Raw genomic sequence first — 17,694 nt, 5'->3', positions numbered from 1 at the left:
GGGCTACAGTTGTAACTCAATAAAATATTATATGAAAAACCCCAGGCACATAGTAAGTATTCAAAAAATTTAGTTCCCTCCTGCCTCAGCCCATTTTTTTCTTTACTAGATACTATCTTCCATTTGGTAAGTGAGAAATCCCAGTGCCCAGGAATGGCCAGGTTGTAGGAAAATCTGGTTCATACCACCTAGTCTTATGAAACTTAATTGAATGGAATTCAACCAAGATAGATTGGCTGTACAAAGTCAGCCAGTCATTCTAATAAGAAAAATGCTTTTCTGTAAGAAAAGTCTATTTGGAAAGTCCAAGACCAGATGGCTTCACAGGTGAACTCTACCAAACATTTAGAGAAGCACTAACACCCTATCCTTCTCAAAATATTCCAAAAAATTACAGAGGAAGGAATACTTTTGAACTCATACTTTGAGGCTACCATTACCCTGATATCAAAACCAGACCAAAAAATAAAATAAAATTACAGGCCAAAATCACTGATAAACATAAATGCAAACTTCCTAAACAAAAGACTAGCAAACTGACTCCAACAATACATTAAAAGGATCATACACCATGATCAGGTGGGATTTATCCCAGGGATGCAAGGATTTTTCAATATCTGCAAATCAATCAGTATGATACATCACCTTAACAGATTGAAGAATAAAAGCCATATAATTATGTCAATAGGTGCAGAAAAAGCTTTTGATAAAATTCAGCTTCCATTTATGATAAAAAAAACTCTTCAGAGAATGAACCTAGAGGGAACATACCTTAACACAATGAAGGCTGTATATGACAAACCCGCAGCTAACATCATACTCAGTGGTAAAAAGCTGAAAGCTTCTGCACACAGCTCAATATCAAATAAACAACCCAATCAAAACACAGGCATAAGACCTAAATAGAGCTCTCCAAAGAAGACATACAGCTGTCATACATGTATCCAACGGACCACTACTCAGCCATGAAGAATGAAATATGCCATTTGCAGCAATATAGAAAGACTCAGATATCATCATACTAAGTGAAGTAAGACAAAGAAAAATATCAAATGATATCACTTATATGTAGAATCTTAAAAAATGATACAAGTGAACTTATGTATGAAACAGAAATAGACTCACAGACTTAGAAAACAAATGTATTGTTACTAAAAGGGATATTAGGTTGTGGGGAGAGAGAAATTAGGAGTTTGGGATTAGTATGTACTCACTACTATGTATAAAGTAGGTAAACAAGGACCTACTGTATAGCACAAGGTACTGTATTCAATATCTTATAATAACCTAGACTGAAAAAGAAGCTGAAAAAGTATGCGTGTGTGTGTATGTATATGTATAACTAGTCACTTTGCTGCATACCTGACACTAATGCAACATTGTAACTTAACTATACTTCGGTTTTTTAAAGTGGTTAAAAAAAAAAAACAAAACTATAGGACGCACATACTCAGCGAATTTACCAAAAAAAAAAAAAAATCATGAAGTTGCATATGTTACTTCACATATCTTTAGGACTTGGTCACATGGCCATACCAATTGCTTGGGAAATATGGAATTCTCTGATAAAATAATCACATGTCCTGCTAAACTCAGAGACTATTGCTAAAATGAAAAAGAGGAGATACGGAATTCTCCAGGCCAGAATACTGGAGTGGGTAGCCTATCCCTTCTCCAGGGGGTCTTCCTGACCCAGGAATCAAACCAGGGTCTCCTGCATTGCAGGCAGATTCTTCACTAACTGAGCTATCAGGGAAACCCCCAAATGTGTTGAAACCGGTGATTAAAAGTTGCTAGTATAACGCATGGAGCTCAACCTGGCTCTGACAACCGAGAGGAGCGGGATGGTGTGGGAGGTGGGAGGAAGTTTCACTAGGGAGGGGACATAAATATGCTCACGGCTGATTCACGTTGTACGGCAGAAACCAACACAACATTGTAAACAATACTCCCCCAACTTAAAAAAAAAATTTAAGTTGCTAGTGACTAATACATTCCTGTTGTGATACAGAAAATGAGACAATACAAAATGTATGCAAGAAGGAAAAGTTACTAGTGACACTCTAGGCAATGGTCTCAGCAAAGTATTGATAGCCAGAGGAAAAGGATTGAGGAGAGTACAGCTATTTAGTTAGAAAAGGAAATGCTTACACTTTTTAAGGAAAGTTTTTATAGGAAAGTTAAATGCTTAAATGTTTTGAAATGGTATTTGTTCTTGTTTGGTTGGGATGGCTGTAAAAACATAATCAACATATTCTAGAAGAATTCCAGAGTTAATTGTTTCTCTTAGAATAAAGAACATGCTTAAATGATGAGAAAGGTGTTTGTGCCCCCAGAATCTGTGCATTGATCACTGATCACAGAGGGCGCTCCCGGGGTGGGAGGAGTAGAACCCTTTGCAAAGGATGACTATGATCCAGAACACTCTTCTCATTGCAGCTGCTCTTGGGCCATACATTAATTTGCAAATAATTCATATTCAAAAGTAAAGCAGTACTTGTCTAAATCACTGTGAAAAAAATGTAAATAACCACTTCCCTTCTCTGCTTTAGTTTACCTAAACTTTTAGAAGTTCCCAGGAAATTGTAGGTTCCACCTATAATTTATGCCATGTGTGAAGGGGAACTGGAGTGAGCTGTATTTACCCCAATCCAACATATATCATTTTTTTCTTAATATTCACAATTCTACATTTATAAAAGATAAATAAGCCCCAAAATTACTCATAAAAATCACAGTCTGTTCTGTCACTTACACCTTCTCTTTATGCTGTGTCTGGAAGTGCCTTCTCCCCGTCAAAGAAATAAATTGACTTAGTTCAGTTCTATACTGCATTTTCTCACTGTATTAGTTTTCATTCACCTGTATTCTGTATCATGGTAACTTCATTAACTAACAATTTAAAAATCACTGGAATAGTCATTCCTCATTATGGAAAAATGTTATTTTAATAATATTAAGCCACATGTGATTATAAACTTTTTGCTATTTAATTTTAATAAAATTATTTAGCCCTATATAATGTTTCCATGGTAGAGTATTGCAAATCTCTAAAAATAAAAAAAAAAATGAAGAAGGAATGAGCTTAAGGAATAATTTTAATGTATAAATGGTACCTGTCTTGAAGATTTTTAAATCATTAGTAAAAATAAATTTATATAAAAATATAATCTATAGCTCTGAGTACACTTGGAACGTCTCTATTTTTGTAGGTCAAGTGTGAAGGATGTTGTTATAGTAAAGATATTTTTCTCTGTTGTATTTGGTCAACAGAAGTAGCTAGATTTATATGTTTGTTGAAAGATTGGATACCTTCAGGAAGATCCACCATAAATTTGAATTCTTTTTAACTGTTCACACTCAGTATTTATATTCACTTCTCTTTTTTCTTTTGTCTTTTTTCTTCTTTTTCTTCATCTTCCTCCTCCTTCCCTTTCTCCTTTCTTATAAAGACTGAGTTTTGATTTCACATTGTTTTTTAAATGGCAACCCACTCCAGTGTTCTTTCCTGGAGAATCCCAGGGACCGGGGAGCCTGGTGGGCTGTTGTCTATGGGGTCGCACAGAGTCGGACACGACTGAAGCGACTTAGCAGCAGCAGCAGCAGCAGGCGTTACTGAATAACTATAGCCCCCCGAACAGGAATCACTGTTTCTGTTTCATTACACACTAGGTTTGGGGTAAGGCTGACTTAAACTTGTGAACCAGGAGGCTCATTTATTCTGAAAATGAAAAACAAGAGACTCATTCCTAGATGGCTGTTTGCAATTTAAAAAGCTTTCACAGTTTTAAGGGAAGGAAGCCTGCCACCTTGAGTCTGCTGTGTTTGCTACACAAAAGGGGACCCATTCAGATCAAGTTCCGGTCTATGTTGGACTTAAACTACAGTAGAGGCTAAATAATCACACAAAATATTGGAATGCCACATAGACATCCTGATTCAAAAACAAAATAAAAACCGTAGCTGAGGGACATGTTTTTAGTTCCTACATGAAGGAACATTATACAAACCATCTAATTCCTCTTTTTCAAACAATTTGATCCTATGGTTCACATATATACAATTAAAATTCTATACGTCTAAAATACTCTAGACCTTTTAAAGCATAGAATTTAAGGTTATAAGATAAAATAATAATACTTTAAAATAAAATTTCTGAAGTTAATGCTATGTGATGAAATGATAGCGTGAAAGGTTATTCTTGAATATGATGTTAATAATCATAAAATTTGAATTTTATTTTAGGGTTAACACTTCCTAGATTCTTCTCCTGTATTTGTTTACCCTGTTTCCATTGTATTATCACCATAAAAAAGATTGTAATGAGGATCACAGTCCAACTTGTAACAACAAAGTACAAGTTGCTGGAAAATGCTTGAGAGCCACCATGAGTGCAGTAGTGAAGCCTTTGAAGAGCAGAACCACAGGCTTCCCAGTAATTTGACGACTGTTGGTGCCACCTTGTGGTTGAGTGCAATATTGCAACAAAACAGTACTGGCGCTTGAATTTAATGTCTGAGTTTTTTGAACCAACAAACTAAATCCCTTTTTGTGTATGTGTGTTAATATATTTATTAAGGATTAAACACAAGTTAATGGCTTGGGGTTAGTGGGAGCTTTATTATAATAAAATGACTTAAGTTCACTGGGAACTTTATTACAATAAAGAACCCTCAAAACATGTGAATCTTCCTCATGTATGAAATATAATAAGGTAGCATTTCCCAAGGAGAGATCAGGGATTATTAGTCCTGAAAGATACACTCAACTATGGTCAAAGAAGCCTAGTAAATGCCGCCTGTCATATCCCCTATGCTTTTAACTGCTGAGGACCCAGGTTCAATCCCTGGTCAAAGAACTTAGATCTTATAAACCGTACCAGTTAAAAATGATAATAATAATTCTTTTTTAAAAAGCTATAGAAAATTACTCTTTAATTTTGTTTCAAACCAGCATTTTCCAAATATGCCTGACCACAGAATTCTTTCTTAAAAAACAAATAACATCTGTTAATACTACCAGGTAATAAACTGATTACCTTCCAGCATAAAAGATTAGAGCATTAGGTGCAAATCCCTTACTGAAGCTAAATTAAAAGAATGATGTCCCCAGTTCTGTGTTGGAATCACAGGCTGAAGGTCTTGCACTTGAAATTAAGGACTCTTATGATACTGAAGGTCCCCTCAGTTACAATGACAAATTAAACAATGAGAAATTTCTTAAGGAATTTGACTATTAAAAAGTATTGAATTTTAATAGTAGCACCCAAAAGCCTCTGAATGATGGCTGGAAAAGGAGCAGTGTCTCAGATTTTATTCTGTGGAGTCAAAATACAGGGGGGAAAACCAGGTAACTGACTCACCATTTGTTCTGCACCCAGAGCTGTTTTTCTATACTTATGATTCTAAGCTTTGCTAATATATTTACCGTCTCCAATCTAAGTTCAGTTCAGTTCAGTCGCTCAGTCATGTCCGACTCTTTGCAACTCCATGAATCGCAGCACACCAGGCCTCCCTGTCCATCACCAACTCCCGGAGTCCACCCAAACCCATGTCCATTGAGTTGGTGATGCCATCCAACCATCTCATCCTCTGTCGTCCCCTTCTCCCCTCAATCTTTTCCAGCATCAGGGTCTTTTCCAATGAGTCAGCTCTTCGCATCAGGTGGCCAAAGTATTGGAGTTTCAGCCTCAATATCAGTCCTTCCAATGAACAGCCAGGACTGATCTCCTTTAGGATGGACTGGTTGGATCTCCTTGCAGTCCAAGTGACTCTCAAGTGTCTTCTCCAACACCACACTTCAAAAGCATCAATTCTTCAGTGCTCAGCTTTCTTCATAGTCCAGCTCTCACATCCATACATAACCACTGGGAAAACCATAGCCTTGACTAGATGGACCTTTGTTGGCAAAGTAATGTCTCTGCTTTTTAATATCCAAGTTACCCTGTGGCCAAAGCCACACATTTATGAAATATTTCACCATCATAATATCTTTTCAGAGTCCCTTAAAACAGCCTTTCTGTCTGTCTTGTGTCAATCCCTGAGATCTTTGTGCCTATCACAGACTCAAAAATCTGTCCCTAAACCTTCACCTTTAGACGGACTCTTGCTATCTAAATTGTTATTTCTTCAGGCCATTGTATATTTACTGCCCCAAGTGGCATCACGGATATTATACCAAGCATGAGAATGTTAGGAAGTGGCCTAATGTAGCAATGAAGTTCAAGCCCCAGCATCCTAGCTGTGTGACTTTTGGGGAATCTACTTGTCCCACGCTCTGGTTCCTACAACTATCAACCAGATAACACTAGGCCTCACCTTAAACTTGTTAGGTAGTATGTAATCTTTGACATAGTAAGTGTTCAATAAATGTTAACTGGAGTCGTCTAGATTCTCTTTTGTAATTTAAGTTCTGCCATCAAGACCTGCAGGATTCTAGAAACTGGTTGTCCCTAACTCTAAGGGGATTCTGACAGCATAAACAGTGGTTGAGGAAAATGTTTCCGGCAAGCAGTAAGAAACAGATGACTTCTGAAAAAGATGCAGTTGTGAGTATATAGGCTTCTGTGCAGAATCATCAGCTATGTCAGTTGTTTACATAATAGCTAAATTAAATAGTGTGAGATACTAATATCATTAACTGTTAAGAACCACAAGGCCAACTTCCTTGAAATGATTTTCTTGTAAAAGGCTTATTCGTACTTTTTTGGACCAAAGAAATACCAGATTATTGTGCCTTGAAGGTAGTGGATGGTTTGTGATCAAGTTACAGGAAAAGCTTTGACTGAACTAGGCTCCCAATTTCAAATCTGACCTGGTACAACCTTTCCTAGTTTTCTTATGTCTAGGATGGGGACAGCAGACTCCCAGAGACCTTAAAGTGAAAAGTGAAAGTGAAGTCGCTTAGTCATGTCTGACTCTTTGCGACCCCATGGACTGTAGCCTACCAGGCCCCTCGTCCATGGGATTTTCCAGGCAAGAGTACTGGAGTGGGGTGCCATTTCCTTCTCCAGGAGATCTTCCCAACCCAGGGTTTGAACCCGGGTCTCCCACACTATAGGTAGATGCTTTACCATCTGAGCCACCAGGGAAGTCCTTCCAGAGACCTTAGGGGGATTAAAACAAATAAGTATGAGAGTTTTAGATGCCAGTTTTATAGATCAATAAATTACTTGTCAATGTTAGTATTATTCATAGACTCTAAATGATTATTCAACACTGTTACATATTAATTCTATGATGGTGTTTTAAAGAAGGGAAATATGGATGTTCAGGTTTCCTAAAAAGTTGAGTAGGAAGAACACTGGACTTAGTGTCTAAAGTCTAAATTTGCCTTTTGTCCTGTTACTTGCTAGCTTCTTATGTGATTTGGTGCAAGTCACACTGAATCCCAAATTGTTTCTCACCTGCAATCTCAGTGGATAACATGCTTTTACCAACTTCACAGGGTCATCATGAGGAAGTATTGAACAGTACTCTGTACACTGGAAACTCTATAGTTATTCATTTACTCATTATTGAACAAATCCTTCCTGAGTGCCTGCTCCATCCCGGACACTGCGTCCTGTGCTGGGACAGAGTCCTCCCCTCATGGGGGTTATAGCCAATGGAAAAATTCCTATAATAATCCAATCAGTTCAGTTCAGTGGCTCAGTCGTGTCCGACTCTTTGTGACCCCATGAACCGCAGCACGCCAGGCCTCCCTGTCCATCACCGACTCCCAAAGTCCACCCAAACCCATGTCCATTGAGTCAGTGATGCCATGCAACCATCTCATCCTCTGTCATCCCGTTCTCCTCCTGCCCTCAATCTTTCCCAGCATCAGGGTCTTTTCCAATGAATCAGCTCTTCACATCAGGTGGCCAAAGGATTGGAGTTTCAGCTTCAACATCAGTCCTTCCAATGAACACCCAGGACTGATCTCCTTTAGGATGGACTGGTTGGATCTCCTTGCAGTCCAAGGGACTCTCAAGAGTCTTCTCCAACACCACAGTTCAAAAGCATCAATTCTTCGGCGCTCAGCTTTCTTCACAGTCCGACTCTCACATCCGTACATGACCACTGGAAAAACCATAGCCTTGACTAGATGGACCTTTGTTGCCAAAGTAATGTCTCTGCTTTTGAATATGCTGTCTAGGTTGGTCATAACTTTCTTTCCAAGGAGTAAGCGTTTTTTAATTTAATGGCTGCAATCACCATCTGCAGTGATTTTGGAGCCCAGAAAAATAAAGTCAGCCACTGTTTCCCCATCTATTTGCCATAAAGTGATGGGACCAGATGCCATGATCTTAGTTTTCCAAATGTTGAACTTTAAGCCAACTTTTTCACTCTCCTCTTTCACCTTCATCAAGAGGCTCTTTGGTTCTTCTTCACTTTCTGCCATCAGGATGGTTTCATCTGCATATCTAAGGTTATTGATATTTCTCCCAGCAAATTTGATTCCAGCTTGTGCTTCCTCCAGCCCAGTGTTTCTCATGATATACTCTGTATATAAGTTAAATAAGCCGGGGGACAATATACAGCCTTGATGTACTCCTTTTCCTATTTGGAACCAGTGTGTTGTTCCATGTCCAGTTCTAACTGTTGCTTCCTGACCTGCATACAGATTTATTAACCCGTAAGTAGCATAATGATTAGTACTACTACACAAGAGAACAAATGCCAGGAGAAAATAACAAAGAAACCTATTTTTGATTGGGATGTTAAGCAAAACATCCTTTAGCAAATTATATTTTTAATCTAAGACCTGAACGATAGTATCTGTCAGGCAAAAAAAGGTGGGGGAAAAAAAAAGGAAGGAGGGGCTTTTTAAGCAGAGAAACTGGTTGGAAGATGCTAAGACTGGAAGCAGAAAAGAACTTCTAGTAACAGGACAGCTGGAACAGAGTGGAGGCCAAAAATGAAGTTGGAAGGATGGTAAGTTCTGTCTGCCAGGTTAGAGATTTGGTTGAAAGGTGCTGAGATGTGTTAAGCAAAGAAGGGAGGAGATTAAATCTGCATTTTTAAAAGGTCAGTCTGGCCAAAGTACAGAGAATTAATGGAGGACCCAGAAGCATGGAGAGTCCTGTTGGGAAGTTATGACAGCTGCATAGCAAAGAAATTGTGGTAGCTCATCGAGGATGGAGACACAGAAGACAGATGAGTGGTATATTTTGGAGGAGAATTAATTGGACTTGGTGGTGATCCTGGATGGAGAATGATTTCTCAGTGTCTTGCTGGAGGAAACGTCAAATAGTAGAGCCCTTAACCCCCATGACGAAGCCTAAGGGAGGGGCACCCTGAGCAGGAGAGAGTCAAGGCCCATTAAAGTGCTAACACGGCGTGTCTGTGAGGTGTCCAAGTGGAGGTGAGCAAAGTCAGCAGGGGGAGGGGTCTGCCACCCACACCAAGTCATCCAGCTGCTCACCACATATTGATGAGGACCAAGAATATGTCTGAGTTTGTACTTAAGTGCTGGAGGTTTAAAAAACAGTGGTACAAATGGCTGTGATCTTACAGAGCTTATTATATTCTAGTAACTGGTAGTAGTTGCATAGGTGATTGTCCAAGTCAAACGCAGTAAGTTGATCTAGAGCATGACTGAGAAAATTCAGATGGATGCAGGGGTGTTAATATCCCTCAAATTATATGCTATAACTCTTCCAGTCCCCAGGGTGCTCAGCCTGGAGCCCCACTCATATTTTTCTTTAAATCATGTAAACCATAGTTATCAACTATAGTTTCAGGTTGGACAAAACAGAAAGAATGAAACAAGATTTTATTCTAAGGGAGACAGATCTTGTATAAAGATTTATTTCCTGAGGATGAAGATTGTCACTGTAATGGTTTCCTTGGTGATGTTCCTGGTTTACCTTTTCTAGGCTGGGAATTGCTGTGTTAAAACATAACCATTTTTCCCCTTAATTTATTTATTTTTAATTGAAGGATAATTGCAATATTGGGTTGGATTTGTGCCATACATCAACACGGGTCAGCCATATTAAACATTGGATCACACTGACTCCCATAAAGGATGCATTGTGACATGTTACTATTAGGCCTGTATTTACGTTAAAAACTTTTTTTTTTTTATCTGTCTTGCGGTCAAAATGGGAGTTTCACAATGGGAAATTGGAATCATTGGTCTATTAAACCCAGGTCTAGGCACACAAAAACAAGGCCTTATATTTGTATGGGGGATGTGGAGAGTTTTGAGGGAGCCCCCAAATGATTATGTAAGCAAAACCAGATTCCATAAGGCAATCTTTATATTTAGCATGGATATTTATGTGTCATGGAGGTGAGTAAAGTGTTGAGGAGGAATATAGGCTGGCAGTTTTAAGTATGTTGTTATTTAGTTGCTTAAGTCATGTCTGACTCTTTGTGACCCCATGGACTAACCCACCAGGCTCCTCTGTGGGATTTTCAGGCAAGAATACTGGAGTGGGTTGCCATTTCCTTATCCAAGGTGATTTAAGTATATCAATATCATAACTGTCATACCTAACACTTGCATAGTAGTTTATAATTTATATATTTTTCTTTAAATCATGTAGACCATAGTTATCAACTGTAGTTTCAGGTTGGACAAAACAGAAAGAATGAAACAAGATTTTATTCTAAGGGAGACAGATCTTGTACAAAGAATTATTTCCTGAGGATGAAGGCTGTCACTGTAATGGTTTCCTTGGTGATGTTCCTGATTTACCTTTTCTAGGAATCCTTAATAACAGCATAGACTCATTAGATGAGCTTGGTCTCATTCATCAGTCAAAATGAGAAATGGTATAAATACACATGAAAGTATATATAGGCCCTTCCCTCTTACAGATGAAGCAAAAAAAAAGCACAGATATTAGAATCAGACAGCCTTGCTTGTAATCCTGACTCCATGTCTTGCTTGTTGGGTACCCATGGGCAGCTTATGTGATGCCTCTTCCTTTATCTTTAGAGAGAGCTTGGGAAGTGTTAAGGGATAATATGAAGTTTCAAGATGATTTAATAATCATTTGTCTCCTACATCCTGATGCTTCCTCTGAGACTTCCATCCTTCCCTAATATTCTAAAATTGAAACTTATGAACAAGAGAGAATATGGGACCAAGGATAAATTGAAGCCCAATATAAGACTCACCTTTTCCTAAACCCATTGAAGTGAAATGAAGTGAAGTCGCTCAGTCATGTTCGACTCTTTGTGACCCCTTGGACCGTAGCCTACCAGGCTCCTTAGTCCATGCGATTTTCCAAGGAAGAGTACTTGAGTGGGTTGCCATTTCCTTCTCCAGGAGATCTTCCCGACCCAGGGATTGAACCCGGGTCTCCCACATTGTATGCAGACGTTTTACCATCTGAGCTACCAGGGAAACCCATTAGTCTAGTGTAAATTTTTAGCAGCATTTATAAGTCTAAAACTAGTTAAGTCAGCTAAAATCACAGACCATCTTTTTTATAGCTGACCAGATGAAATGTCAGATTAATCTCTATGATTTAAATTAAATTTATGTAAGAAACATGCAATGGAGTTTTTACATACCAGGACAGGGTTACAGTATTAAGATCAGAAAATATGATAATAATAATAGTATTTATTAATCTTTACTGTCACTTCAATATTTAAGGAAATATTAGGAAAAGACACTTAATCTTTATTTCCCATTTGATAAGCTTTATTTAAATTTTATTCCTTTAACTACTTTGTGGTATTTAGATGAGCTATTGCCTTACTACTACAGAAAAGCACAATTAACATGGATTGATCTGTGTCTCTTTAACAGGGACAAGTGATCCATACGTGAAGTTTAAAATTGGAAGAAAAGAAGTTTTTAGAAGTAAAATAATACACAAGAACCTCAATCCTGTGTGGGAGGAGAAAGCTTGTCTTCTTGTTGATCATCTTAGGGAGCCATTATATATAAAGGTGAGCCATTTATTTGTTTTTCACTAATGTAATCTGATGTAGAAACTCTCATTTAATGGTTTTTTAATCATGTCTCTCTGTCTGATAAGTTTTTCCACCAGAGATATATTCTGCTATACTCAATTCTAATCTGTTGGTGATAGGATAGAATGAGCTATATTCACCAGGGGGAGCTCATAGGAGCATTTTTCTTCCAGACAGTTCTATTTCCAGGCATTTTTAGGAGGACTATGAAGTTCATCTCCTGCTGCTTGCTGCAGTTAATGAATTTAACACACTTTGGGAACATATAAAAACAAGTCTTCATGTAATAGAGCAAGAATAAGATCTTGCACAGAACACAATCTTTGTGTTTAAGAATTGTTTTAACATCAGGGGTTTACCATTCCTGGCTGCAAACAAAATGCTTTACTTGGAAGGTGAGGAGGTTAAAGATAATAGAGGGAGAAAAATGCCTGTCTCTATTGCATTATCAAAGATGAAAAAAAGAGTATTTCCTCTCCTTTGATGTAGTTTTGGAAAAAGAGAAAGAAGAATTTATGGAAAGAGTTAACCATATTTCCTCATTTTACTTTCAAATAAGGAAAAAAATAACTGACTTCCCTTTATTCATGTCTCTGGATACTTATTTTCTTTTCAGCTCCTATGTTCTGACTATCCATCCAGTGACCAAACCTTTCTATACTTTGACCGCATCACATGCCCCATCTTTTTCTCACACGAGCCCCAGATCTCACAGGAGCCCTGCTTCAGCAGTCCCTGCACTTCCTTCTCCTCCTCAAACCTTCGCTTGTGTTGATTCCAGTCATTCCCCTTTCCACAAACAGGGAAAAAGAATCAAGATATTATTAGCATTATAGCAGGACAGTGTATAAAGTTGATGACAAGAGAATCTCCAAGTATAGAGTTAATAAGTTTCTAGAAGTCATTTTGGGGCGAACAGACCTATATTTACATAAGAAATAAACCTGTATTTGCACAAGAAACTGTCTCAAGTGGACGTTGGTTAAAGGGCCCTAAAAGAATGTCGTGTCATAAACCAGTGACCCTCAATCCTGACTGTACATCAGAATTATCCCTAAAATTTTAAAGAATCTAGGGATCCAAGTCTCTTTCCCAAAGGTTCTGATTCAGGACCTCCGAGTTGGAGTCCAGGCCTCTGTTTCTGAAAATGTATTGCTTTGTATAGAATATTTAAATGTATAGATAAATAAATTTAAACTGTATAGATAGAACTTAAAATTTTAAATGTATAGATAAATAAACTCGATCAGAATAAGGCATTTCTTGTTCTGAACTCACTTGAGAATGAAGAGGGGTATTAGTCCCAATCAGCTTCTACCTAATATTACCTAATGTTTCCAACTCATGGAGCAGAGGGTCTAAAAATGTATTTCTTTGTATAGAAACAAAATGTATTCTGTTTCTATGATGTATTGTTTGAGGAGGGAGACGCTTTTCTAGACATTTGAATGGAAACACCTGAATAGTTGGAATGGAAATATTTCACAACCATAAACAGTAGAGCACCCAAACAAAATTATTTCAGAGTTAGATGTTTGTATTATCTTACATGCTCTGTCTTGAATGGTTCAAAAGTATTTCTAAGTGCATGAATAAAGAATCTCAATTGTTTTAGACAAAAAATAAATAGTAAAGCAAACATGGCTGTTCAGTTCAGTTCAGTTCAGTCGTGTCTGACTCTTTGCAACCCCATGAATCACAGCACGCCAGGCCTCCCTGTCCATCACCAACTCCCGGAGTCCACCCAAACCCATGTCCATCGAGTCGATGATGCCATCCAACCATCTCATCCTCTGTTGTCCCCTTCTCCTCTTGCCCTCAATCTTTCCCAGCATCAGGGTCTTTTCCAATGAGTCAGCTCTTCACGTCAGGTGGCCAAAGGATTGGAGTTTCAGCTTCAACATCAGTCCTTCCAATGAACACCCAGGACTGATCTCCCTTAGGATGGACTGGTTGGATCTCCTTGCAGTCCAAGGGACTCTCAAGAGTCTTCTCCAACACCACAGTTCAAAAGCATCAATTCTTCAGTGTTCAGCTTTCTTTATAGTCCCAACTCTCACATCCATACATGACCACTGGAAAAACCATAGCCTTGACTAGACAGACCTTTGTTACCAAAGTAATGTCTCTGCTTTTGAATATGCTATCTAGGTTGGTCATAACTTTCCTTCCAAGGAGTAAGTGTCTTTTAATTTCATGGCTGCACTCACCATCTGCAGTGATTTTGGAGCCCAGAAAAATAGAGTCAGCCACTGTTTCCACTGTTTCCCCATCTATCTGTCATGAAGTGATGGGACCAGATGCCATGATCTTAATTTTCTGAATGGTGAGCTTTAAGCCAACTTTTTCACTCTCCTCTTTCACTTTCATCAAGAGGCTCTTTAGTTGTTCTTCACTTTCTGCCATCAGGATGGTGCCATCTGCATATCTGAGGTTATTAATATTTCTCCCAGCAATCTTGATTCCAGCTTGTGCTTCCTCCAGCCCAGCGTTTCTCATGATGTACTCTGCATATAAGTTAAATAAGCCGGGGGACAATATACAGCCTTGACATACTCCTTTTCCTATTTGGAACCAGTGTGTTGTTCCATGTCCAGTTCTAACTGTTGCTTCCTGACCTGCATACAGGTTTCTCAAGAGGCAGGTCAGGTGTTCTAGTATGCCCGTCTCTTTCAGAATTTTGTACTTGTTTTCAACTTATGGATAAAGACCATGTGAAGTTATTGAGTCTTAGAAAGATGGAATCTGCAGTCACAGCTTCATCATAATACTAACTACCATTTACAGAGCACTGTGCTAATTGCCAGACCTGCATTGTCTCATGTAATCCTCTCAATAACCCTGTAAGTAACTCTTCTCACCTCCATTTTACAGGTGAATGAGGCTCCCAGAGATGAAGGGTTTGCTTAAGTCCTCCCAGCAATCAAGCAACATAGCTTCTGTTTTCCATTAGAGATAACTAGTTGCAATGGGCGCAGTTAGGTTTTGTTTTATTTATTTTATAATGTCAGTTTTATGACTTGAAGTTTAATTACTCTTTTATAGTGAAATGGTTGTTTTGAAACTGCCTAGGTGTGCAATGCGTCATAGACATACTTGTATGGGTAGCATCTTATATCCTGGGCCAAGGTACCTGGGTACCTGTGTGAGCTGAGCACCTTTCCATTGCCTATTCCCATTATGTCTTCTCACTTCACTCACATGCCGCTCTCTCTCACTGTCTTCCTAAGCATTTTACATAAAATAGCGGTTCCCATCAGTCCTGTTCCCTCCAATCGTTTTCTCCATGGCGCTCACCACCACCTAACACGTTTTTTTATTGTCTGCAGCCCATCATATATTAAGGATCCCTCCCTTTATTTTGTTCACTGCTGTATTTCTAGTGCCTTAAGCAGTATTTGGCACATTGCAAGTGCCCATCAAATGTTTTCCAAGTAAATGAATGAATCAATATATAAATCGTTTGAACTACCCCAAATATAAACTCCCCTGAAGTCATAATTACCTATGAACATTTCATTCATTTAAGCTAATAAATTGCCATTTCTATTGAAGCCAGTGTGAGTTGAGTTTTCTGTTACTTGTACCCAAAAGCATTTTAACTTATGCATTTCCTAATCCAGTTTCCATAGAAAACAATTGAATCAAGATGATAAATAAATTCATTGATCAGAATAAAGCATTTCTTGTTCTAAACTTGCTTGAGAATGAAGAGAGGTGTTACTCAGTCCCAATCAGCTTCTACCTAATATTACCTAATGTTTCCAACTCATGGAGCAGAGGGTCTGTGAAAGTAGGGATCCCTTATAAATTGTTCACATTTGAATTCCCAGTGCTTTACCCAGAGTGGGTGCCCAGATTATATTTGTTCAATTTAAAGATGTTCTGTGTCTGAAATCCGTTACAAGAGATGACTCCGAATTCTTCCTAGTCCTGGCATTTGGGGGCAAGTAAAATAAATATTTTAAGCTTTGGATTCCTTATCTGACAAATGGAAGCAATGCTTTTTTCACTGAGTTGTAAAAGAGTGAAATTTATTAAGAAAAATCTATATGATGTGTTTAAGGCAGTGCCTTATATATGGTAAATGTTGGATAAACATTAATCATCATTAACTGTACTTATTGCAGTAGGAGTACTTTCTTATTTCTCTCTTCTATGCTCTGTATTTTCTGACATTTCACCTAGAGCAATAAATTGACATATAAATTGACAAATACTTTATAGAGCTTGGCTGCAAATTTCATTGCTAACAGTTTCATTAACGGATGGATTCTGGTGTTTGCATTCTTCCCCATGTTAATGCCTTTGCTGATTAATAGGAATTGAGAACTAATGTAAACATCTAGCATTAGGATGGTAGAAAAGACTCTCCCCATGAGACTAAACAGAGTTTGAATGTTGAATCACCCATCTGAGCTGTCTATACTGATCAAGTCACTGGATTCTCAGCTTTCCACATTATATGTGTAGATGTACCCCAGGTGTTCTCGTGGGTTATAGGTTGCTGTAGTCTCCCCAAGATTTTAATCCTTAGGTTGATACAACTAGAAGAGATTTCACAAGAGAGATTTCTCTAATTTTGGTGTATATTTTATGTTGTAAAATACACTACTGCAGCCGTTTGCAAATACCAAGGTGTCAGGTGCGTAAGATATGCCGCTGAGCGGATGACTGAAGCTCAGAAGTGTAATTGATCAAGGAGAATATTTATTGCAGGAGTGCTGTGCTTTCTACAACAAATGTACTCCTGAAAGGTTGTATGTAAATCAAATGACTATAAATTGAATAATTTAAAAGGCATTAGAGGAGCTTATAACTTAAATAAATCCCTTGTGACTCTTCTGATTTAAGAATCCCTTTGTAATGCAAAGTATGTATTTTTTGTTTAAATATCAATTTTCTACACATTAAGTTTTTTTTGAATTGCAGTACACATATATTACTAGAGGGAAAGAAAAAGTAACTGATGCAGGATTTCTGTATATACTATTCCCTCTGCTTAGAGCTTTCTAGCTAGTGTGTCAGGAATTGGGCAGAACAGTGCTGACCAGTGGATTCTCATAGCCTGGAGAGTGCAACGGTCTGGCTCATCCTTTTAAGATCAGACTTACCTGTTCATGCTCATTTACAGTGTGCAATACAGTGAATTTCCATTTGAAAAGGTCAGGCACACCGCTCTAAACTTCATCTAGCAGCAGTTTTTCAGTCTTCAAAGCTTTTCCTGATCTCCAATGTACTTTTTTTCTATTTCATACCTTGTTCTTGTCTTTACAACAGTTATTAAAATTTGTGATTGTAACACCTGGGCACTTCCTTGAATATCACCTGTCTCTCTCACTAAACTATAAGCACTGACAATTCACCACAGTTTACTGAGTGCCTAGCACATTGTCTGGCACATGATAAGTATTTAATCAATGTTGGCTGAGGAATTTCGTGAGTAAGAAAATGTTTGTGTGTGTTAGTTGCTCGGTCATGCCTGACTCTTTGCAATCCCAGGGACTGTAGCCTGCCAGGCTCCTCTGTCCATGGGATTCTCCAGGCAAGGATACTGGAGTGGGTTGCCTTTCCTTCTCCAGGGATCAAACCTGGGTCTCCTGCACTGCAGGCAGATTCTTTACCATCTGAGCTTTACCAGGGAAGCCCAAGAAAATGTTTAAATGGATGGAAATTAGCCAGCTCTTGTTTACTTAGAATTCTTTGAAAATGGCCCTGTCTGATCTAGCTCTGCGTTCTCTGCCCATCTTCCCTCCAGTCTCCATCTTTCTCAATT

The 17,694-nt window shown here is 38.3% G+C and overlaps 1 protein-coding gene across 10 annotated transcripts in view; it reads left to right on the top strand.

The window, feature by feature from the left end:
- Positions 1-17,694, top strand: part of MCTP1 (multiple C2 and transmembrane domain containing 1) — a 1,071,916-nt gene that overhangs the window by 291,777 nt on the left and 762,445 nt on the right. For all 10 annotated transcript variants that reach the window (XM_059888261.1, XM_059888262.1, XM_059888265.1 and 7 more), the window contains exon 3: positions 11,752-11,894. In XM_059888261.1, coding sequence (XP_059744244.1) covers positions 11,752-11,894 — 143 coding nt within the window. The remainder of the gene's footprint in view (positions 1-11,751; positions 11,895-17,694) is intronic.

This window comes from Bos taurus, chromosome 7, assembly GCF_002263795.3.
Source record: "Bos taurus isolate L1 Dominette 01449 registration number 42190680 breed Hereford chromosome 7, ARS-UCD2.0, whole genome shotgun sequence".
NCBI lineage: Eukaryota > Metazoa > Chordata > Mammalia > Artiodactyla > Bovidae > Bos > Bos taurus.
Note: the sequence above shows the minus strand (reverse complement) of the source record. Positions and strands in the feature narration are given on the sequence as shown.